This window comes from Oryzias latipes, chromosome 5, assembly GCF_002234675.1.
Source record: "Oryzias latipes chromosome 5, ASM223467v1".
Lineage (NCBI taxonomy): Eukaryota > Metazoa > Chordata > Actinopteri > Beloniformes > Adrianichthyidae > Oryzias > Oryzias latipes.
In genome coordinates this window covers 27043535-27068163 of record NC_019863.2, presented here as the reverse complement: position 1 = coordinate 27068163, position 24629 = coordinate 27043535, and the positions used below count along the sequence as shown (strand labels likewise).

General features: G+C 38.6%; 1 protein-coding gene across 2 annotated transcripts; it reads left to right on the top strand.

The window, feature by feature from the left end:
• The first annotated feature begins 1378 nt into the window (after positions 1-1378).
• Positions 1379-23030, top strand: gdf11 (growth differentiation factor 11). Of its 2 annotated transcripts, none has more exons than XM_023955176.1 (3): positions 1379-2185; positions 13764-14137; positions 20398-23030. In XM_023955176.1, the coding sequence occupies exons 1-3, from the start codon at positions 1771-1773 to the stop codon at positions 20773-20775; spliced, it is 1167 nt and encodes a 388-aa protein (XP_023810944.1). In that variant the 5' UTR covers positions 1379-1770; the 3' UTR covers positions 20776-23030. The 2 variants fall into 2 exon arrangements, with proteins under 2 accessions (XP_023810944.1, XP_023810943.1); XM_023955175.1 differs by having other exon boundaries at positions 20395-23030.
• Positions 23031-24629: the final 1599 nt, after the last annotated feature.

The following is a 24629-nucleotide window of genomic DNA, read 5'->3' as shown; positions in this document are numbered from 1 at the left end:
TCAAGGGTCATCAGAGCCTGTCCCAGCTACGGGCGGGATACACAGGTCGCCAGTCTGTCACAAGGCACACAATCACTCCCACACATACCAAGGGACACTGTAGAGTGACCAATTAACCTATAAAGCATGTTTTTGGACTTTGGGAGGAGTGCCTAGAGAAAACCCACTCATGCACATGCAAACTTCACACATTTGAACTAGAACCTTCTTGCTGGAAGGCAAGAGCGCTAACCACTGCACCACCAGAGTATTCCAATCTTCTGAATCCTGTTTTTGTAGGTTTTATGAGCTGGAGCCACACGCTATGTAAAAATAATAACAAAAAGTACTTGAAATCAATTAAACAGTGGGCCCTGAAGCTGAAAGTTAACATTTTTGAACGGAATAATGGAAATGAGAAACTTTTTCACAATTTTCTTTTTTTTTTAGAAAAGGTCTGCATATGACCAATTACCAACATTTATTTAGACATTTAAAAATAAAAATAAAGTTATCTAGAAAATTCAACATTTAAAATGATAAAGGAACAAACCTGGAGTTGCTCCACACCTGCAACAAGTTCATGCTGCTGTGAAGATGGAAGAGCTCTAAAGCTGCAATTCTACTTTCTTCCAGCAGGTGTCAGCATTCAGTCGATGTTTCAGAAATGTGCACACAAATGAAAGTATCTGGATAACATCATAACGCTTTACAAGATTTAGAGGGAAAATACAATTAACATCCTCTATTACTTTAAGTATGAGAAACGAATTTAACATTTTGATTAAATCCTGACATGTTTACGAGAAAAATGTGAGACAAATTCAATGCAGAACAGTAAAATATATTAAAACAATAATTAGTGCTCTTTTTTTTTCACTGGATCCAAGCTTTCAAACGAAATGCAAACTTGCCTAAACAGATATTTTGTTGTATGTTTCTCTAACACGCCTTAAACCCTAATTTCTGTCACAAGCTTTTATGTCTTTTCAAGCACATACGCTTTATTTTTTTTAATATGAACGAAATAATACTACTTTTCAGCTTGGAGAGTCTTTCTGTGTATTTCAATACATATGAATGTATCTGCAAAAAAAAGCGCACATGGCACCATTATTTTAAGTGTTTGTGGACAGATGGACCACTTTGCAAGACGTTTGCTTCTCAGATGATTAGAAAAGAATCTTTTTAACTCATATGAGAGGAAAATGAGCTTTTGTTTGTGCACTGTAAAACATTTATACTTTCGCAGGAGTGCGCGCCCTCCCTTCGCTCCATCCCTCTTGACTTGGTGACAGACCTAAAAGCCTTTTGTTGAAATCTTAGCCAATAGAGACGGATTACGACACCAGGCAGCTGTGATATATAAAGGGCCCTTTTTTTAGGCGCACTTGCACATTTTTCAGTGACACCCCTGAACATACGCACACCTCCATGGATCAGTTTGCACAGGGGACCCCAAAACAACCACTGACCTGTACGACACGTGAGCTGGCTATGCATTCATCACTCAGATAACCTAACTTTCAGCCAAAACAGTTTGTACCGTGACACGCCGGGACGCACTTTTTTCCTTTTTGTTATTTTCTTTTTCTTTTCCAGCCACACACTACTAAAAAAGCATCTTTGGATTCATATTTTTTTGGATTAGATGTATGTCACTGATTGTGTGCCTTTTGTAGGCTGAGGAGCGGCTCATAATCGAAAGAGGATATATAACGGAATAAATCGAGTCCGAAACAAGAGAGGGGAGAGGGGAAAAGTTGCCTCTCCTGGTGTCCGCGCATCGTCATGCCGAAGTACAGCTTTCTGTTGTGTTTAGTGGTGCTCATCTCCCTGGGAAAGTCAGGGAGCGATGAGCCCAATCTGCAGCTTCCTCCTGGCAGCGAGACGCCTTCGGATGCCGGACTGTCTCTGCTGGACGAGGACGCAGGTTCTCACGAGTGTTCCGCCTGTGTTTGGAGGGAGCAAAGTAAAGTATTAAGACTGGAGACCATCAAGTCCCAGATCCTGAGCAAGCTGCGTCTGAAACAAGCACCTAACATCAGCCGAGAGGTGGTCAATCAGCTGCTGCCCAAGGCGCCTCCGCTCCAGCAGCTCCTGGATCATCACGACTTCCAAGGAGACGCGACGTTGCAGGATGAGTTTATGGAAGAAGACGAGTACCACGCCACCACGGAGTCCGTGATCACAATGGCCTCAGAGCGTAAGTAACTATTTACTGCCCCGCAGCGACGGTCCCTCCAAATGCGCCCTGTGCGTAATTGTGGAGCAGATCGGTTCAAGTGATTCAGGCCTGCTGCGCGGACAGCGGAGCCGCTGTGGTCACTCAAGTGACCTCACCTACTTTTTTTATATTGAGATTGGGGCTCTCTTTGTGTGTCTAAAGCCGGCTGATAAAATTAGACAAGTGACCCCTCTCAGCTGTTCCCCACAGCTGTCAAAATGAGGATTATATGAGTTAACCTGAAAAATCAATCATGAGAAGGAGCTTAGGAAAAAAGACAGAACCAACACCGCCTGTGTGCTTGGTGATGCACCCCAGTGCGCAGAATTTATTCCGATCCATCTGTAAACTTTCAGTTTGTTCCATGCGCGTTTGACGGACAGGAAAGGCGTGGCGTGCGTGTTTGAATGTCAAGTGCATTATTAATGATAATGGAGCATTTGGCAGACGGTTGCCTCAGTTTACCCTCTGCGTCCTCGTTTGCATGATGTGGACCTTAAAACTCTGGAGTTATGATCGCATCACGAGGCTCTCTGGTTATTATTGCCTCCCAACAATTTGCTCGCTCTCTTATACTTTCCCATAAATCCACAGGCAGGCCCCTTGGAGACATTTTATAAAATTACTGCTGAACCCCGGCAGCTGGGCTCGATCGGCCTTTTATAGGAGCCTTTACCGGTTTCCCTGCTGTTCATCGCAATGAGAAAAAGTGTGTCCAAAAAGCTGCCATTGTTCCCCTCATGCAGCGGGCCCCCCTCGGTCGCACTTGCCTTTTAAATGCGAAGTTTATAGGCACAGCTAGTTTTTTTTAAACCACTGGTACACAAAGGCAGAGGATCACTTAGGGTCGAGGGGAGTGTGTGACCTTTTCTTGACGAATCGAGGGGTTCAGCAACCTTTACGCACGCAGTATATTCTTCACGAGGCGTATCTATCTATGTATCTATCTATCTATCTATCTATCTATCTATCTATCTATCTATCTATCTATCTATCTATCTATCTATCTATCTATCTATCTATCTATCTATCTATCTATCTATCTATCTATCTATCTATCTATCTATCTATCTATCTATCTATCTATCTATCTATCTATCTATCTATCTAAGTTTTTTAATGGACCATAATCTATAATAGCACCATGATTCTATTCTCATATTAATTAAGGATTCTTCTTTGTCGTGGATATTGTGTGCTGCAGCTCTTCCTCTTCTTTTGCAGATCATATTATCTTCTGCTTTTTATAGTTCAGTCTTACAGATAATTTTTATCAATAAAAGACATATTTGTGCCCAAAATTGTCCTGTTTATGCAATATGTTTGACCCCATGTCGCCTATTGATGCTAATATGAAACAAACCACTTCAGCTCCAAAATTAGCATCTTCCCTGAAAGCAAAAACATAAGTGATTTTATTCTCATTTCTGCATAAATTCAGACATCAAGGAGTCAAACCTTGATCAGTAGTTCAGTAATATTTAATAAAAATGTGTTAAATTATAATAGAAGCTCTTTCTCAATTTTATTCTTTTTAAACAAGAGAAAAGTTAGAAAGTTGGGAAGAACATTCATTAACCTCTAAGGACCTACATGCATCACATTTGGGGTTATATTACCACAGAAGTTAACTCCGGAGCCCTGTACCAGTTCAGAGGGTTAGCTATAATATTAGCTCAGGTTTTGTGACGTTTCTTCCCTTTTTCTGTTGTCACAAACACAAGCAAAATTAAGTGCTAAATAAAACCTAAATAAAGCCTGTTAACTGTACCATTTTGACGGGCTCATGCCAACCAGAGGAGCTAACAATCCAACTCTCATAGCCAAATCTTTCAGGTTAGAGCAAGCCTCCTCTCATCTTTTTTCCCAGCAGTTTGGATCATCTGCTCCCCGTCTCATCTCCACCTTCATCCCTGTTAGCCCCTCATCCCCTTTTGCCCTCTTTTTCTTCCAGCTTTCCTGGAAGAGTTGAGAGAGAATGAGTGTATCTCTTCTTTTTTCTTTTTTTTTGCCTGTGGCGTCTTCAGGATCCCACAGGAATAAAAGTGCCTTTTTCTGTCTGTCTGATAGAAGGAGGACTTCAAACACTATTCCCTTTGCACCTCAAACCCAATCAAGCTTTCATGGTTGTGCACACTGCCTTTGAAGGGCTATGGGGGTTCACACAATACATACTGAATTGGACCTGTGCCAGAGTTGCTTCTTAGTATTCACTCAAGGTACGTGGGTGCAGGAGTGGGGGTTGAAAGGGTCCATGTTTCCTGGTCTCTAATTACTATGAAATATCATGAAAAAGTGCATCTATTTATATCACAGTGCAGCTCTGTGTGCACTAAAACACGCTTTACCATAGTAGGTAGTTGCAGCGGCAAACTGCATGTTGCAGAGAAAGGAATCGGTCCTAAAGCGGTTCGTCAGGGTCAATCATATGGGCAGAAACACAGGAGCTGAACTGTTTGTTCAGATTCATGCTTTCACTGTGCATGCAAGCACATTTCTTCTGCTCCGGGTGGATTGAGAGCTATAGCTATAGCTCTCAATTGTTAATATTTTGTCCACCTCCTTTTTCCTACATTTCTCTCTGTTTTCATACAGATTAAACACACAGCTGACAAGAAAACCCACTGGAAATATTCTTAAGATGGGTGGCTCCTCTTACGGCTGCACTCCTGGAGTTGCCCCATCACAGACTGCAAGATGACTGACTGTCAATGTTTACTTATTTGTTTCTGGTGCTGTGACTGTACATTTGAGATTGCCCTGTAACGCACAATCCAGCAGAGAGCAGCACTTGCTTACCCTCCTTTCAGGCCTATATTCAGTCATTTGACAATATTCCTTCGAACATTCGGGCCAGTGCATCTTGAAATGCAGAAACCCTTCTAACAGAAAGGCACTTGAACTTTCAGAACGTGTTTACAGGCAAAGTTGGGAACAAGAAGTGATGGGGCATCATGTGTCCATGCATTTGTGGTTGCTAAAAGGACCACTAAAAGCACTATACTGATATAATCATGCAGAACTGAAATGAGGCACTCCAAAACGATCGCAGTCCTGCAAAACGTTTTGGTGCATCTACAGGCATGTCACGGATGCCCAGGTTTCCACATGTGCACACTGGTGTTGACACATACGGATGCCCACACACGCCCGCTCACGAGGTCTCACACGCACACACACCCCAGAGAAAAGTTCTCCTATTGACAAAAAGGGTCACAGAGTTCACAGCTATGTGATATATTGGACGAGAAGACTATTAGCCTCATCAGGTCTCTTTCTTTGGCAGCAAAGACGAACCGGTAGTAACTTGAACACTTATCCCCCAACCACACACACACATGTACACACACACACAATCATCCACTAGCCACTCCCCAAAAAAAACAAGTCTTTTATAGTGTTGACCCTATAAAAGGGTCATTTCCTGAAGGTGCAGGAACCATAAAAATAAAGAGGGAGAGTGCCAAAAGGACAGGCCGGCAGAAGCCGGACACTTCAACTCACTGCTCAGTGTTTGTTGGAAGTTGATGACTATGTGAGGTTTTTATAGATTTATTTATTCCATGGAGGTCTCAGTGTGACAATGACACCTGCTCCTCTTGTGTAGTTCCTGGCATCCCTTTAGAGAAAGGCAAACTTTGGGATTCGGCTGTTTGGACGCTGGGACATAAGCAGCTTGTTTAAAAAGAAAAGGGTCAGCGGGACAGTAAAAATTGCACAACATACTGTCAACTTTATGGCTAATAAAATTTCAAAGGGACCAAAGTCTATTAATACAGAGACAAAATTTCCCCAAGACCTCAGGAATCTCACTCCTTTAACCCTCCTTCCTCTATTCCCACGCTCCCATGCAGCATTCCCTGCCGCCTGCAGTTTTTCTGGGCTCTCTGTAACATTTTACTTAAAAATTTAACGCCTGCTTTATTAGAACATGCTAGAAGAACGTTCTTTTTTTACTGCATCCCTGCTGAAATGCCTCTTTTAAAAGATCGTCATCAAGCTCATGCTGCAACTATGAAGAGGAGGGGGGGTGAAAGGAAAGACAGAGTTAGTCCGCAGGGAGCAACAAGCAGCCCAGTCCTATCCTAAAGGGGCTGAAATAATGGAAGGCTTTTATAGGTACAATTAAAAAGACCTAAAACAGATGTTTCGTTTTACTAATAAAGGAAATAATTACTTCACACCAGTAATTAAGCTTTGTGTTGGGACATGGAGGAAGGGAGTTTAAAGATAAAGTGGAGATCATTGAAGGGATTATTCTTGATGGATGAGTTCAGGCACTGTGTGCTCATGAGTGAAGAGCTGAGGATGAGTTTATGGAAGAGTCCATTAAACCTTAGAGGCATTTAAGCAAACGAAGTGCTGCATGGGCATATTATTGAATCCCACAAGGGAGCCCCTGTGGCTGAAAGAAGCCCAATCAGCCGTGGATTACCTCATGACCATCTACATGAAAATGTATTTAGGTTCCTTTCTGCGGCATGAGTGCAGATTCTTGCTGTGATGATCACCTGTGGTTGTATTTCTCCTCAATGTGCACACATCGTTTTAAAACTTTCCTTATGGTTTAGTCAGTTTTGTGGGGATGCTTTTGATTCATATTAGTCGTGCTTCTGATAGGATATAGCTTTCTATTAGGAACGTTTTCTAAAGAGAGTTTTAACAAAAACTAATCCTTTTTTTGCTTTTAGATAAACTTCTTCATTCCAACTCGGAGAAATGTAAATATCTTTATGGTTTTTCTTTTCAGTGTTGCACATAATTTGAACAGAAAACAGGAAATGTTTTTCACATTATTCTTCCTGCAGAACCACCTGCTAAAAACAACATCAACATTGATGAAAAGCCTTTTATATTATTGTCAAAATACTGAATTTGATCAATTTTGTTACCAAAAATAATTCGATATACAGTTCCTTATTATTTTTATATGGATTTTTTATTTTTTTAAACTTTCATTCAAAATCAATTTTACGTTATACGTGAAACTGAGAAAAAGTGGAACTTTTAATTCTCACACTGAAAACTAATGAAAAGCAAATCCCTGGAAGAATTGCTTTAAAGTAAAAAACAATCCATGATTTCATGAATCTATATTGATTTGTTTATAAAAACGGATTATTTATTAATCAATTTTTTAAACCCAACCCAAATTTCTCACAAGATCATTTATTTAACATGTAAGATCTTGAGTTCATTCTATTATATTTCCTTGACATCAATTAGCATATACGTGTATTTCAAGCACATTAAACAGTTTGTTTCTCATTCACCGACAAACGCTTAAGGGGGAAATAAAGGTTTGGATGCCTTGCCCAAAGATACTATGATTGTCAGTGTCAGGAATCAAACCAATCGCTAACTGATCAACAAAACTGCTCTTCCTCTGTAGTTTTAGCAAAAACATCAGTCCTTTTATAGTGAATATTTCGTTCTGGAACTTAAATACGGTAAATCTATGAGATGTATGTTTGTATGTTGAATTGTTTTCCTCCCCACGTTTTCTCTACTAAACTATAGAATTGAAAACACCCAACAGAGAGTTTAATTTCAAGTTAGGCGGCATTTATAATGCAGGAAACTTCTTCAAAAAGATAACATTTTAAGGAAACTTGGTGAGAAATTTCACAAACAACAATCCCAAGTTAACTAGTTTTAAAAAGGAAACCTCCTTTAATGCTAAAACTTCTTAAGATGATGGGTTTCCCTGATAAAGTCCTTTGTGAATAGAAACTGTGCTCCAAAATATGCTTTTACTCAAATAAGAGCACAAGAGTATTTCTTAAAGGCCAGAGAGGTCGACTTTGTTGGTCCATCTGATGGAGTTATGATTGGAGGAAAAGAGTAAAACCAAGAAAATCAATATTTTTTTAAACTTTACAGCAGTTCATTGCGGCAAAAGTGCCTCAGATCAATTCTAGTAGTTTACATATTATTAAAATTAAAACTTCTGAATAACTTACTTTTACAAAATTTTGCTTGGTTCAGATCAGGTGAAAAAACAGCTGATTGGTTGAGGAGGGAAAACAATTAGCCGTCTTAACTTAAATAAACTTTTTCGGTCTTTTTCATCATTGTGGAGGAAATAAACTGCTCTCCTCTCTACAATACAAGGGAATTTTTTTATTGTACAATTCAGTCAAGAGGAGGTTTGGACTTTGTTGGGATCGTTGAAGCACTTGGATCCTTATAGTTTTTTGGTTTTCTGTTGTGAAAACCAGGGTCATCTTCCCCACAGCCTGGCCTAACGATGAGCTTTTAGCCGTCGAGTTGGCCCTTGAAATCAAATTTAGCTTCAGAGGAGTTCTTGCATTTGGCACTACTGTCCCATGTAAGGGCTGTGCCTTTTGTTTGTTGAATGCCAGATGAGATGCTGTGATTTATGGCAATATATTTCAACTTCTTTCCAAAACAAGATTATTCTAGAAAACTGTAATTTCCCCAGATTTGGATTTGAAATTCTAAATTGTAAAATAAATCTTCTATGCTTCCTATTCTTGTTTGGCCTTTTTCTAATTAATTTTGATGAAGATGACACAGGTTTATGATGACAAAGATGTAACTGACGTTATTTTTAGCTGACAGTTTGGCTTTGAAGGAAACTTTTTCAGAAGTCCACTACTGCTTTTTAGAAACCCGTTTTTTGATGCATGACTAACTCGGTGGAAATTAGTGCATTATTTTGCACAGCCAAGGCTGTCTTTGCCTAATTTTAAAAGTTTTCAGGAACAAGGTTTTGTTTGATTTTTGGACGTTAAACCTTTGATGAGAAGAGAACTTTTCTGATGAGTTGAGAGTCTGAGGATAAAAACAATTTAACCTAAAATTAATTATATCTTATATATTTTTTAATATGTGTTAGAATAACTTTCTGTAAATTATTGGAAGTTGCAATGAGATAGACTTTGGAGAAAATGGAATTCAGGTTATATAGATGTGATAAAGGACCCAAATGCTGAAGATTTAGAGACTTATAGAAGTAAACCTGAACAGAAATAATAAATATGATCTGAACATATTGGAAAAAATAAAAAACTCAACCAAATTCGGATTAAAACCAAACTAGAACCCTAAAAAGAGTAAAGATCTAACAGTAAACAACAGAAAATGTTGGACTGAAAGTTATTACCTAACATAAAACCGCTGTAAAAATTAATACCATAAATAAACTGAACGAGAAACTCAAACAAACACGAAAAAAAACTAAATTAAACCACATGTTGAAAAGTTTACAAAACTAAAATTCTGCTTTATAGATCCATATTAGATTTTTTATCACACCACTCTACTACACCATATTTTTATTACAACAACAGTGATAAAAAATGGTGCATTATTGTTAAAAACTAACAATAAGGTTTGGTTCTAAGTGTGGTTGGCAAGTTCAGCTCTTTCCACGCAGAGCGTGAAAAGTCGTGTGTGACAGAGATCAGGGGTGTCCCGTGGCGTTAATGGCTTGCACATTTGTTTGGATGCACACAAACGATAGCCGAGAAACAGGCCGGCATTCCTCGTGCTGTCCAGCTGTCCACCTTATCGCAGTTCACTGCTCCTCCATTTCGCTGTTCAGCAAACGCTCTCATAATGCAAACATATGTAGCCCTAAAAACAATGAGCTCCAAGTGTGTTCAGCCAAGGCAGGCAGTTTGGAGCTTGTGCATGTTGTGTGTTTTTGTGTGGCTGCTTGTTTCCATCTATGTATGTGTGTGTGTGAGTTCAGTGAGCTAGAACAGGGAGCATGAGGAGGTGTCTTTTGTTGCTCCTGGGGGGCTACCGTGCCCAGTCCTAATAGGAGTCTTGTGCCTGCCGTTGTCCCAGGGGAGGCCTCTGAATGAGGGGGCCTAACTTCACACACACGCACACACACACAACCCCTCCCTGCTCAGCCCCAGCTCGGCCTCCCCCACCACCCTGGCCCTGCTCCCCTGGGACTGGCTGAGAGACAAAGAGGGAGTGGGGTTGGGGTGGGATGGGATGTTTTAGGGGGTGTGCTGTGGCCCCTGTCTTATTAGAAGGGTCGTGAACGTGTCACGATGATTAATATGCTGAGGTGCGTGGGGATACCCTAGAGTCACATTTATTCAACACGAAGGCTCCCAAACACACACGTTCATAACAAAATGGCACATTTGCATTTCCCATTAAGAAAAGAAAATATGAATATATATGCAAATGAAACTCTTATGTAGGTGTGTGCCGTCATGCATTATCCATTTGGACGTGAACAAAAGACGACCATTTCCCTCGCCACCCCATCAGCTGTGTCTTTATACCTGATTGACTTCATCACGTCGGTGTATTATGCAGTGTCAAGGAAAGAAATACATTTCTAGATCTTCTTAATTATTCTTAATTATCAACAAATCGGTTCAATAATTTGCAATAATCCTGTTACACGACTAAATTGTTTTATATGCCTTTTTGCCAGGTGACCAAAAAAAAGAAGTTTTTGATCAAAAAAGTTAGGTTATAAAAACTTTTTAAATAGGTTTTACCTTTCATTTGCATTTATGTCTCCTATTTTATCTATAAACTTCCTTTGGTTGACATTGTATTATCTTTCCCAGAAATAAAATTTTCATGTTTTTAGCAACTTGTGTGTAACTAAACTTCTACGTCCCCCCACCCATCTGTTTTCAGCAGTTTAACTGGTTCAGTTCTCATACGCCTCAGTGACATTGCTCCCAAAAGCATTTAAATAGGCAACAATCGTATGAAAATGGACAGATGGCATGTTGAATAAACCCTTATACTCTATGTGCCTCCCCTCACATGCATGTATAGGAGGGCTAACTATGGAACACAGGTACCCCGGGAGTCCACCAGATGTTTGATAGGCCCACCTGCAGGTCCACTGTTGTGTTGGCAGTAAAATTCGTGCACTGCGTATGCTGCAATTATAATACAGGGAAATAAGATGCTGTTTTAACGAAAAAGGGCTGGACACATGACAAAGAAAACCAAACAAACCTGTTTCCTTTGGAGAAGAAAAAAACATTTGCTGTTCCTTTTCAAGAATAAAAATGTCTTTTTTTGTATTTTGCATGCTTCAGTTAAGAGCGCTGTTGCTCCGATAGTTGGGGCTGAACATTACGTTAGTTTCAGCATCTTTACTAGAGGACTGAGGTCACAAGGATTGAAGTACTTAGCTATAGTTAAGCAAATCCAGGAAATTAACTCATAAAAAGCCTTGCAGTAAAACAACTGGCTGCTGTCCAGGTATATGTTCTGGTTGTTAGAAAAAGTACGTTCAGGTGGAAGGATTAAATGTCCCATTGGCTTTCTGGACTTTACAAGCTAGCCTTGCTCATTTTGCATTGGCTCTGCCAAAACATGGTCTGTAATTAAACTGCAGGCATTTATCCCTGCCTCCAGCTTGTGCTTTTTACAAAATCCATAAAGGCGCAAATTGATTTCACCTATCAATGCAGTCATTGTGTAACATGGCAAAGTTCATATGTTGTGCAGGTGTGTTTAATAACTGGGTTCCTGAATTGGATTAGGGATACAGGCCTGAGCTCTCAGGTTACTGCTCAACAAAAGCTTCAGATTAAGAAACTTAACCAGTGCGGCTCCACCTTTTTTTTTCCCCTTTAATGACTGTTGCCTCTGTTTTTTCGGGGGGCTTTTCTTTAGCAACTTAGAACATAATGAAACTGGTTGGGAGAAAAGAGCTGCTGTGTCTGTCCCAAAAAGTAGTAATCACAAGTAAACCCAAGCAAACTGCAGAATCATTCATTCCCAGTTTTGTGCTGATGAACAAACACAACACCACCCACGTTAATTGCTGTGACCTCAGCAACCCACTAAAAGGAACATTGACATATTGTTTGTCCACCGTGAGACACTGTATAATTTACACTCACTAATGACTGTGCTTGGAAAATACAGGCTGAAGGACCACGTCTGTCTCTAGCTTGGCCCTTATTCAACGTTTGCCCTGGAACCTTCTAATGGATAGTCCATCTGAACCTCGGTGAATTCATATCCCTCAATGCATGCCTATAATTCAATTACAATACTCGTTTAGTGTGAAAAAAAACCCCACACAGCCTGGTTCAGTGTTCTGGCCTTGTCAATGGAGTTTTATAAACATTCACTATTGGCTAGAGAATCTCCAACTGATTCAAGACAAAAACAAACTGTGACTGATTCAGCTCTCTCTGATATTTTGAACGATTTTCTGGTGAAAGGGCGTGATGTGAAGAAAGACATATTACCATTGCCATAGGGTCGACCTTGACCTTCAAACTCAATCTGGCTGTTAGCGCTGCCCCTCCCCAGCACCCCTGATATGTAAAGAGGCTGACCATTTTGACCCCTGATCCCATTTCTTAACTAGGCTGAGGTGCCAAATAACCTTTTGACCCAGGAAGCATTTGCAGGTTGCCTGAGCAACCTCAGATTTAGCAGTGATTGACAGATCCGAGCAGTTTTCTTCTTTTCTGTTTGCAAAAGAGTTTAGGGACAACAACTTGTTTATGAGACAAACGAAAGAACTCAACACAATTCTTCTTCTAGAAACTGATGGGTCGAATTTCCGCTGAAAAAATGGAAAGATTAGATGCTCTATTGTGCTCTGCCAGCACATTATCATGCCGGATAGATACGGAATAAATTTCCCTTAATAAATGAAACACTTTACATGGAAATGAATGTATGAATTCAACGGATGGATGTCATTATATCAGATGGAGGTCTATGTAAATGAACCATGTGCTGATCTAACATGTGGTGCAAATCACACAAACACCAGAGCCATGGATCATGACAGGAATAAATCTGCCCGTTTTAGGAGACAGCTTGTCTTCTCCAACGTAACCACCAATCCACACCACAAAATATATATCCAACAAGAGGGGGAGACACTTGAAAATTTGGGATGTTTTAATTTTGCTGGTTGTGATGTAGAAGTAGTCCATTTCATTTTGGCTGACCCAGGGGAATCTAAGGTTACCATCTGGCCAGCATTACTGATCCTTGTTTTAACATGCAAATGGATCCGTTTCCAAGTTGGATGTAACTACAAATGTATTGTAACTGAATGGAATAAAGGGAAAGTGTGCACGTATTACATTAAAAAGCATCTAGGCAAACTGTTGAGAGAATTCATGCTGTTTTATATCACTATATGTTGCACAATAACCAAGAATGATCATGTGTGGACATTGGGACAAATTGAATCATGTTTAAACAGCGTGTAGTTAGGAGCATTACTAAAGAGTGAAATTCCTTTCGCTTCATTCAGTCAATGTACCAGTATGTTTTAAAATATTTGTCATTCAGTTTTAGTAAAAAAAAAAAAAAAAACTCCAATAACATAAAATGCTAATGAATCCTTATAAAACATGACTTAACACAAGTATCAAAGATCTTGTTTGGAGGAAATGGGGCAGAAAAGATCAACATTTTTGTGGTGGGACAAAATTGGTCCTTTTTCAATTATTGTATTGATAGAAATGGTGTTCATTTGGGTGTTTTGTTGATTAATTTTTGTACTATTGATCCTTTACTCTTTGCATTTTCAAATCTAAAGAGATTGTCTTGTGTTCCACAGCGGAACCCCTGGTGCAGGTGAACGGGAAGCCCAGTTGCTGCTTCTTCAAGTTCAGCCCCAAACTGATGTTTACCAAGGTCCTGAAGGCCCAGCTGTGGGTGTATCTGCGACCTCTACAGCAGACCTCAACCGTCTACCTGCAGATCCTGCGGCTGAAGCCTGTCACGGAACAGGGCAGCCGCCACATCCGCATCCGCTCCCTGAAGATCGAGCTCAACTCCAGGGTTGGCCACTGGCAGAGTATTGACTTTAAGCACGTACTGCAGAACTGGTTCAAGCAGCCACACACCAACTGGGGGATCGACATCAACGCCTTTGATGAGAGCGGCAATGACCTGGCAGTTACCTCACTACGACCTGGGGAGGAGGGGCTGGTAAGGATCCTCAGACCTGTCCCTTGGGCCGGGCGGGGTAATCACTGCTGTGACACCCCACTTTTATTCAACTCCAACACAGGCAGACAGGTTCATGCAAATACCAACAAAATTTGGGCTAACTTTACCTTTCAGCAGACCTGAAGGTTCCCAGAGCGAGATCAGTAATATCATGGTGTTGCTGCATCACTGATGTACGGTGGCCCTGAGGGGCAAATCCCACCAAACAATCACTTAACGTGAAAACACATTAAACAGATCAAAACTAAATTCCAGAAACCTAAATATTTAAATGAAAAAGAAATGAAGCATTTTGGAAAACAACAATCATTTCCAGTTATAAAAATCAAATCTTAAAAACAACAGAAAGTACTTTATGACATCGCTGATAGTATGATTCGATTTTTGACATTTTCATTTATTCAAATATGTCTTCAATTTCTATATGTTAATAAAAGTTTTATGATAAATATCGTTTCATGCCAAATAACTTTCGGGTAAAATAATGGGCAAACGTCATGATCCAATTAGCGATGACACACATTTCAGAAAACAAATGTTCCTTTTTCCCTTTCCTTTAGGCTTTTCCCTTTAGGGGTCGGCACAGAAAAATCAGCTTCCTCCCTTAAGTCAGATTTGCATATTTGGTTGGCAAAGATTTGACAGCGGATGCCGTTTAACTGACACCACTCTCTGTGATCATCTGGGCTTGGGACAGGCACATTAAGACCCTGGCTTGAGCCCCTAATGGCTACATTATTTTGGAAAAGATAAGTAATTTCCAGAAATCAAAAAGAACAAGAACAATGAAACAAAAAAAGATACTGGAAAAGGTAGGGACGTGAACATCGCTGATTGGATGATGACGTTTGTCCACAAATTCAACCGAAAGTTGCACGAAGTCTGGAGTTATATGAAGTGATGCTAGACATGCTCTGTACTAATCCTAAAACTTTAATTAGTATGCAAATGTTGAAGACTTATTTGAAAAAACTCAAACGTCACTATCCAATCAGCAATGTCCTGTAGTGCCTACATTTTCTGGATTCTTTTTTTGTTTCATAGTTAACATTTCGTTTGTATTGCTGGAAATTATTTTCTGAAATTTTGTTTTAATTTCACAAATTCTTTTTTGCTTTTTGAATTGTGGTTGTGATCTTTAACATTTTTTCTACGTTGAGAGATTAGTTAGTTTGATTTGCCCTTCAGGGGCCACCGTATTGTTGGGCATTATAAACACAAACACACAAACCAGTCACATGTTCCAATAAAGGTTGAAATATAAGAAGTTAAAAAATGTCTTTTCTTTGTGCCATTTTAGAAAAATCTTTAATTTGTGCACAGTTTTAAGCTGCGTTCAGTTTAAGCTGCATTTGTGATTAGAGGACCACACTATAAAAAATGTTCCTGATCACAAATGAACAGCATGTAAGCATGGATTCGATACACAATATAGAAGTAGCTTTTTCTTGAAAAAGCCCAACAACAGAATTTTCCTCCAACTAAAAATATTTTGTTAGTGTTCAAATGAGGGATGTGCTCTGAGGGGGTGTGTGAAAATGCTGCACCAAAAGGCCATGTCACGTATATTTTGCGCATATTGTGCAGAGGAAAATTTGTTATAAGTGAATATATGTGGAAAAAGAGAGAAAAGTTGTGGTCTTTACAAGATGTATCACACATGAACCACATTAAAACAACGGAAAAAGTACAAATAAACCACGCAAAGAACACGTAAATCTTTGTAGAACATGAACCATGTGTGATTATTGCGCCATTTATATGCATTTCATTAGTGACTCTGGTGTCACTTGCGTAATTTGAACATCATATGGGCTCCGTATACATGATATAAAAGTTATACATCAGTGGTACATTTGTGAAAAGTCTGTTAGATTAACGTGGAACGCTCACGGAAAGCCACAAATTTGCATATCCATCTCGCAAAAATCACACACAATTGCGTAAGATCTACGTAATAATTGCGTATAAACCATGTAAAATATGCAGAAACTGCATAATTCTCAACTGACCGAAAATTCTGAACAGAAACGTAAATAGTGGCTATATGGCACGGCCTTCAGATTTGGACGGTTCAAAGCAAAAGTCATCAGTGAACCAACAGTCTTGTAGGAAACCCCACAGTTATAGCGTCAAAGTGCAACATAGGGGCTGAATTATGTAAGCCATTTCTCCAAGTTAAGCAATACTAAATATTTACTGAGCACTCATTTGGGTCAGGTCTTCTCAATACAGCAGAGGTCAGCTTGGGGAGTGTTGGCCAATAAATCCCTGCGGTCTTTGCAACAAAGAAAAAACAAGGAGAAAATCCAGATTGTTGAACAAAAAAACTGACAAAAAGTGAGAAAGAAGCTAGCTTAGCCTTTCCTTGATCCTGTTGTTCTTTCTTCAACACAAAAGCCATGAAGGCCAATCTGATGGGTTCACCCCAGCAGCCTTTCTGCTTATTTCCTCTTTTGAATGCTTCACAAAAAACCTGTGCTGCAGCTCAGCTGGAATCACTGTGGGGAGAAGAAGGCTATGTAAAACAAACAGGGTGAAGTAAAATATTTGATCTGCTTGCAGCGCCCTGGGGTCAAGGTTATAGTAGCCAGCAGAAGTCCTCCAGGGTCAGAGGTCAAACCAAGCAAACACGGGCCACCATTAGTCTTAACAAAGGTCATTTTCAGTCAGTGCTCGTTGAATCTATGATTATATCCTGTTTAAAGTTGCAGATTACAAGTCAAAAGAATGACATTTTGTTTTAAATGGAACAACAGACTACTGCTTTAAGGGAAAAACTAGAAGCAACAATGAGAGGACAAAAAAAGCTTAAAGCATTTCTTTAGGAGGAGGTTTTCAAGTGTGTTCACATTAAGTGCTCAGTTTAGTTTCAGTGAACTGAACTGTCCCAATATACGTTCACACAGGCATGTGATGCACGTTCAAGAACCCATGTGTAGCAAGTTCTTGAATGCGCATTTAGCCCATGGGTTTTTTTTCCCCCTACTGCTTCCTATCGATGTCCACCACCTACAGGCTTTTTCTTTCACAGCTCCATTTCGATATATGAAATTCTTGTGGTTTCATATATTTCTGGCCAGGCACAAACCCCAATTACTAATTTCTCCTCCATGATCAACCTCCATTAAACCAAAACAGAGTCTCTGATTGGTCAAAGTTCAACCTGGTTTAACTTTTGTACGTGGAGCCCGAAAACAGTCTTACAAATGTGCGAATTTGCCCATGAACATGAGATTGTTGAACAAGGGCTGCTGAAATGCTCATGTCTGCGCGTTTACATAGATTTTTAATTGAAATTGGCCACTTGAACGTGTTCCAAGGGCGGTGTGAACATAGCTATAGAAAAAAACTATCCAACCTCTACTAAATTCAGCTTTAACTTGCTTCATTTGTGTCCCTTGAAGGTGGGAGATTCACTCTTATTTAATCTTTCCTTTATAATTTTGTTGTTATGTTCAAATACCCTAAAAAAACACAACAATACAAACTAGCTCTTATTTTTTTCTCTGGAATCCACATCAGGACTGCTTAACCTAATTTTCTTCTTAAGATTGCAGTTTTTTTTATTTTTGTGAGTACATCACCTAAACTCAAATGATTATAAAATAAAACTTTTAATTCTTTCACAAAGTAAAAAGGAACAGATTAAAAGGAGGCCCCTGTTCTATAGACCAAAGTGAATGCTCTTCAGGAGCAGCAAATAAATTATAAATAGTCCATATTCTTATCGCTTGTTATTATGGAAATAGAACATACACATATTTTTTTAATTATTCCAAAAGTTTACCAATTACAGTATACAGATGTGTTCCACAGCTCAGCTGTTTTGTCATTTAGACATGGGCAAGACGAATGTGCCAAATGTGCAGGTTTTATTTTAGATACGGCATTTTGATTATTAGTGTATGCCAAAATATAGACTAGTTTCATGATTTTTACAACAAGTTTGAGCATTTCCATCTTAATGTTTCAAATTTCAATTTTGGAAAGACTTTACAAACTTTAACATCATCTTGTTGCTTTAAATTAATTGTCCTTTTTATTGTTTTCCTGCTGATTTTGTGTTTGTTATTAGAAACAGCTGTATGTCGTCTCACAACTGGTTTAAAGAAAGTATTTTTGTTTGCCGTAAGTCGACAAATAGGTGAAACACACAAGCTTGTAGGCTGTTGAAACTCACCCACCAAGGATTTTTTTTGAGTTTAGGATTACATTGACCTCAGTCATTTAAAAGACCCCACCCACCCCCTTTGTCTTAGAATTTTGTGCTTAAAAATTCACCCAAGTAAATCTGTTGGACAAAATTTAAAGACAGAGATGGAAAATTTTGTTCAAACCAGATTGTATTCATTTCAGCTGTAAAAATTGGACTATATTATGTCAGAATAAGCACAGAATGCTCTGTTAGTTTAGAAAGCCACCTAGAGGTTGATTGGTGAACTGGCCTGGCTCCAGTAACTTTCATTTTCAAACAGGCTGCAAGTCCCAGTGTTGTTGTTTTTTGGAGTTTTTCGGCTGCTTTAAATACCCTTTGTTTGTTTTTTGCTGTCTCTCCATTTAATCAAACCTATGTGGTCATTGCCTTCTGAACTTTACTTCCTATTTTTTCTTTTTATGTACATATCTCCTTAAAACCAAGGGATGGCTGTGGGTAAAACTCCAGAGAGAAAAGCCATTTCTGAAAAACAGACCAACAATTTGGCACAGAATAATTTTCCTCGGTTTGCAAAAACTTAGCCATTCTGTCTACATCAGTGTGTTGGGCTGCTCCTATTAGATTGAATGATTAAAGACTTGGTGCAAATAATAGTTTATTTGCTGTTAGGCTGCTCACAAACTGTACGTTTCATATTTTTTTATGAACGCAGCATTTATTAATGACTCTGAAGTACAGTTTTGTTGTTTTTGTTATTTGCCTGATTTTTTTTTTTTTTTACAAGTAGTCCTTTGTCAGAATAAATGCAAAATAAGTCATTTTATGTATTTGTTAGTTTTTGTTTCTATTAGGCTGTTCCTGACCCTAACCCCTATCCAGGACCGGTCACACATAGGTTTCATCGCCATGACAGTTGAGTTAAAGAAGATGAAAAATTGTTGCTCTATTTTATATGTTTTAGTGTTTGTCATCTTTTTTTTATCTATTTTCAGTATTACATTACAAATTATTGTTTCAATTAGAGCTCTTGAATTTGTCACATATTGTTATTGCATTTTAAGGCAAGGCAAGTTTATTTGTACAGCACGTTAAGGAGTGACCATTAAAATAAAATTAAAAACAGCTCAAATTAACTGGATTTAAAATCAGATTAAAGTAACAGTGCAGATGTAAACTTCGGAATAAAAACGAAATGTTTCTGAGAACAGATGGGTCTTTAGCCTGCAATTAAATAAACGGAGTGTTTCAGCTGATTAAGGCTGATCGATTGCTTTTTAAGACTTTGGCATTAACTTTACAGTTTATTAGACTTATTTTAATTTTTTCAATTTACAAACAAAAGGTTACACTAAATAAAAACAACCTTTACATATAACTGTAGGTGTGTGAAATGTGTTTTGAGCCTGTAAATGGTACTTTCTGAAAATGTTGAGGAAACTTGGTGCATTGTGGGTATTTTGCAATCAAAATGCAAACGTTTTTACATGCTTTTAATAAATTGTAATAAATAATTGCATTTTTTATTACTTTGTCAAGAGAAAAAATACAGTTTTTTAGTTTAATACTAGGCCTATTATAGAATTTATGTGTAAATCTGACTTAACTGAAGCTGGGCGGAAAGCAAGACTGTGTCTTTGTTTGCAACATTATTCCTTGGATCAAAGAAAAATGTGTCATATTAAAAATGAATTGCTAATGATAGAGATTGTTGAATGTAAAATAGCTATTCTTTTTATTACAATTTCTAGACATAATTCAACACCAGTGATTCTTGGTAAAGACAAATTTCCATGATCTCTACCACAAAATAAATGCCTGGAGAAACAACTTTATATATGTATCTTCAAAAGTCTGTCGTAGATCACAAGTGAGAACCCAACAGCGAACCTGTTGGATTAGTTTAGGACATATATAATATTTATATATAAATAAAATTTAAAGATTTCTCTGTAATTAAAGTGATATTTTCGTTTAACTTCTGGAGCACTCAGCATTAGTGGTGTTATTTTGTTCTCTTATAACCACCTCCTTTTTTCTTTCCTCCCTCCCTTACCCTCCTCTTTCCCCCTGATTCCAGCAGCCGTTTCTGGAAGTGAAAGTTCTTGAGACCAGCAAACGATCTCGGAGAAACCTGGGCCTGGACTGCGACGAGCACTCCACCGAATCTCGCTGCTGTCGCTACCCTCTGACGGTGGACTTTGAGGCGTTTGGATGGGACTGGATCATTGCCCCCAAACGCTACAAAGCCAACTACTGCTCTGGTCAATGCGAGTACATGTTCATGCAAAAATACCCCCACACGCACCTGGTGCAACATGCAAACCCACGAGGTTCTGCAGGGCCTTGTTGCACGCCTACCAAGATGTCCCCCATTAATATGCTTTACTTTAATGACAAACAGCAGATCATTCATGGCAAGATACCAGGGATGGTAGTGGATCGATGTGGGTGTTCTTAAATTGTTGGAGGAGGCACAGACACATTTTAGTATAACTGTCTTCAAAACACCCAAAATTCCTTACAGAGCCCCCTGGCACAAAAACCCACTCTTCCACATCAGATTTCACTTTTGCTCGTCCAGAAAAACCTGCCTCCAAGTTTCCATTTTTCTGAAAATTAAATTTATTTAAGTGTATAACAAAGAAAAACATGATTGAAATACATTAAATTAAAAAAAAAATTTTTTTGGAGAGGGTGTCCTTTTGGAGCAAATATGTTAAGGAAGACAAAACTAAATATTTGAGTATGTGTTAGTTATGTGTTTTTATGGCATTTTTGTGAAATGTCTAGGATAGTGGAGTGAGACAAAAGGAGACAAGTGTTTTCCATTAAGAAACCAACTGTTTGTCATGTCAGTTAGGATATATGTGACGTCACAGGTACACCTACTCACAGGTGAGATTCCTTTCTCCTAAATGTTTGCAGAGGGACATGAGCAGAATGATGTTGCAATCAATTAATTTAACACAAAATATAATTACTGTGATTCTGTTAGAATAAATTAAAACTTGTGTTTCCATTCGTTTAGCCATTTAAGTGTGGAAAAGATCCAAAAACAAACCAATTATTAATGCATCTTGACCATCTTTAAAACATTTTTTTGTAGAATTTGAAAAAAGGAAATTAAAGTGGTCATAGGTGAAAAAACTGGATCTACTTTTTAGTCAATGAAAGATGAGACCTTTCGTTCATCATGCACACTAAAAAAAGACTTTGGAAAATACTTATTCTGCATCGTTTAGGAAAGGAGAAAAAGAGCAATAGTTAACCCGACAATTTTCCTGTCTGTTCAACAAACTGCAAATAAATACAAATGCTTTTTACTTTTACAGTAAATGTTGAAAACAGTTACACAAATGCACTGTTTCATAAATCTAAGGGGCTTGGCACATAACATGTCAAAAAATAAAATAAAAACAGTCGCTAACACAAAATAGACACACTTCTCACATTTTGGCCAGGAAGTAGCACAGACTGGGACTATCTCTAGAGGTTTATGTATTTTTATATGTTCACAATTGTGTGGCTAAGGGTGCAGGATGGGGGCGCGCAGGACAAAAAACACTTGAATAAAGAAGGGAGGCAACGTTGATTCCGTCAAGGCGTTGAATTCACTTTCTTTGACTCTGTTTTTTTTTTTTTTTTATAGAAAATCTCTGCTAAGAATTAAAGTCCCACTCCAATTATCTTTTGACTTATAGTAAAAGTGTTCCAGTGGGTTTTTGACTATGTTTTATCAAAAAACCTGTGTCTTGTTCTAGGACAAAGTTTCTGAAGAGCAGCAGGAGTTAATTGGAAATTCACCTATTAGATGTGGGCGGGACTGTAGGTTTGAAAAAAAAGCCTGCCTTTATTTCCCATCATCCCTTTATTTACACTCTCTCCCGCTAGCTTACAGCCCCTCACAACCTAAAGGCCGTGTCACACACCCACTACATACGGTTTCCATTTTTTCCACATAAGAAATTTCGGTCTTTCATGAGACATGCGTGATATGTGTAATTTAGAAGTATTTCTTGCTTTCGCCATTCGTCAACTTGCGCAGATGTCCGTGGAGGGTTTCAGTCGTCTGGTCTTGACATGAATTTGGTTTTGAGCTGTTCAAAATTTTTGATCAGTGGAGAATTATGCAGTTGATGCATATTTTATGTCCCCTACACAAAATTATTAAATAATTCTTATGCAATTGTTCGTGATTTTTGCAAGACGCAGAAGCAAATTTGTGTTTTTATGACCGTTTGTTTTAGCGTGGTTTATTTGTACTTGTTCCGTGGTTTTAACGTGGCTCATTCGTGATACATCTGTGAAAATCTCACGTAAAGACCACAACTTTTCCCACATATATTCACGTACGACCAATTGTTATTTGTACGTAGTGGCTTTGTGACATGGCGTTAAATGGCGAGCAATATTTGGAGCTCTCCGGCCGTACAGTTTTGAGCCAGATGCCAGCTCAGAAACAGAGAACAAAGGCATACATGGATCTAGTCGTCTATAAGAGGATGCATCGGAATGGAGCACATACATGAAACCTACAAGCTTTTATTTTTTTCGTCTGCTCCTGATTTACAACAATTTGAATGGAAAAAGAGGACTCAGAAATCTCTAAAATAAGCTTAATTTCCTTTTTATCCCTTGTGCTATCTTAGAAGACCCCCCCCTTACTTAGACGTGTTCTCCCTACCATGACAAAGGTGGATAAAGGTGGAAAGATTTCATGTAATCCATGGACACCAGTGAAGATCACAAATCATTGAAGAAAAAAGGTTCAGAGCACTGTCTAGTGGGTCTAGATGACCCAACTCCCAATGTGAAAGTGCCTAGGATAGCACGAGGGTTACATGAGCTCCTTCATGAGAAAAATGCTACAAGAACATGTTAAAAGCATCAAAAACACAATTTTCATTGGAGTGGGTCTTTAAGCGTTTTTAGAATCAAAACTCCAGATAGGTTGAAAAATCATTAAAAGAATTTCAGAGAACATGTTTGGAAATGCCCCCAGTCACATCACCTGTATCATCATTCTTATAAGGGAGAAAATACTTTTAGTGCTTGAACACAGAATAGATTAGTTTTCTTGAAGCTTGTCTTTGTCTCCTGGATGTCAATGCAAAGATATCCTTTTGTTATAAACGAAAGCACTATGCTGTTGGATAAAGTGAGAGCCTTCTGACATTATATATAAATGATATATGTATATATTAAAAAAAAGAGGTACAAAAAACCTTTTTGGGGGGCACTCTACCTTACCAACAATAAATTTTGCACTATGGGACGTTCATGGCGTGAGGAGTGTTGTTTTTGTTTTACCAAGCATAAGAGAGCTTGTACGTTATAGGTTTAAACAATATCCAAGCTTTTGGTGATAAACCATGAACGAGGGAAGTTTTCACTTCTTTTTCATGCCATCAAACCTTTCTGACTTTGTCTGAAGCGGGGGCCTGTCCAGATATTCACACAGTTTATTCCAATCTAGAACCTGAAAGTATACTGTAAAAGCGACCTGAGAGGTCGCCACGCCCCCTTTGGGTAGGAGATCGTGTTTGTAACACACATTGGATCCTCAACATAGAATGCTTTAACTTCCACCCATTAACTTCAATCTGCTACCAGGCTAGACTGATTGTATCCTTTTTTGTTGTTGTGAACAGTGTGCCAACTGTCTTGCAATGACATGTTTTTGCCTTTGAGTGTATTTTAAGTGAAATAACCCATGTGAGAATGGGAGGAATATCCAGGGATTGTTAGCCAAAGTAGAGGATGACATGCTGAAACCTCTGTGATTGCAGAAATATGCTAGAACATTTCAAAGGGAGGAAAGTGCTGGTTTAGGGACAGTGGTTGTTTAAAAAAAAAAAAATTTACAACTCGTCAGTTGTTATTTATTAATATGAATTACAAAGTATTTTAAAGTTTGTCTACCTCACTTTAGCCTTCTAAAAACTTTGCTTTTAAAGAAAAATGCCAGCAGTTCATCATTTCAAACGCTCACAAGAATCATTCCCATCCCCTCGAAAAAACTGAAAACCACAGGGTCCCCTCGCTCTCAGGTTCAGACTGAGTTATTGACAGAGTGAATGATGGTAGCGGTTTTGTTCAAGTGTGGTCAAAATAGTAATAATAAAAAAATGATCTGAGGCCTAACTATTATTAAAGTTGTTGAGAAGTTGCGTTTTGAATTTTAGTGTTTGTATTACGTGTATTTTTTGTATTTTTTTTTTTTTGTCATATAGATATATGAGAGTAAAAAAATATCTATGTAAATACATACCCAAATGGTAACTTTTATGCTGTTTTGGACAGGTTCACCGC

Bases quoted from the DNA above. Each gene is read 5' to 3' on its own strand.
- gdf11 (XM_023955175.1), top strand. From the start codon at position 1,771: ATGCCGAAGTACAGCTTTCTGTTGTGTTTAGTGGTGCTCATCTCCCTG. The intron at 2,186-13,763 runs GTAAGTAACTAT...TGTGTTCCACAG, and splicing joins GATCACAATGGCCTCAGAGC to CGGAACCCCTGGTGCAGGTG. The intron at 14,138-20,394 runs GTAAGGATCCTC...CCCTGATTCCAG, and splicing joins GACCTGGGGAGGAGGGGCTG to CAGCCGTTTCTGGAAGTGAA.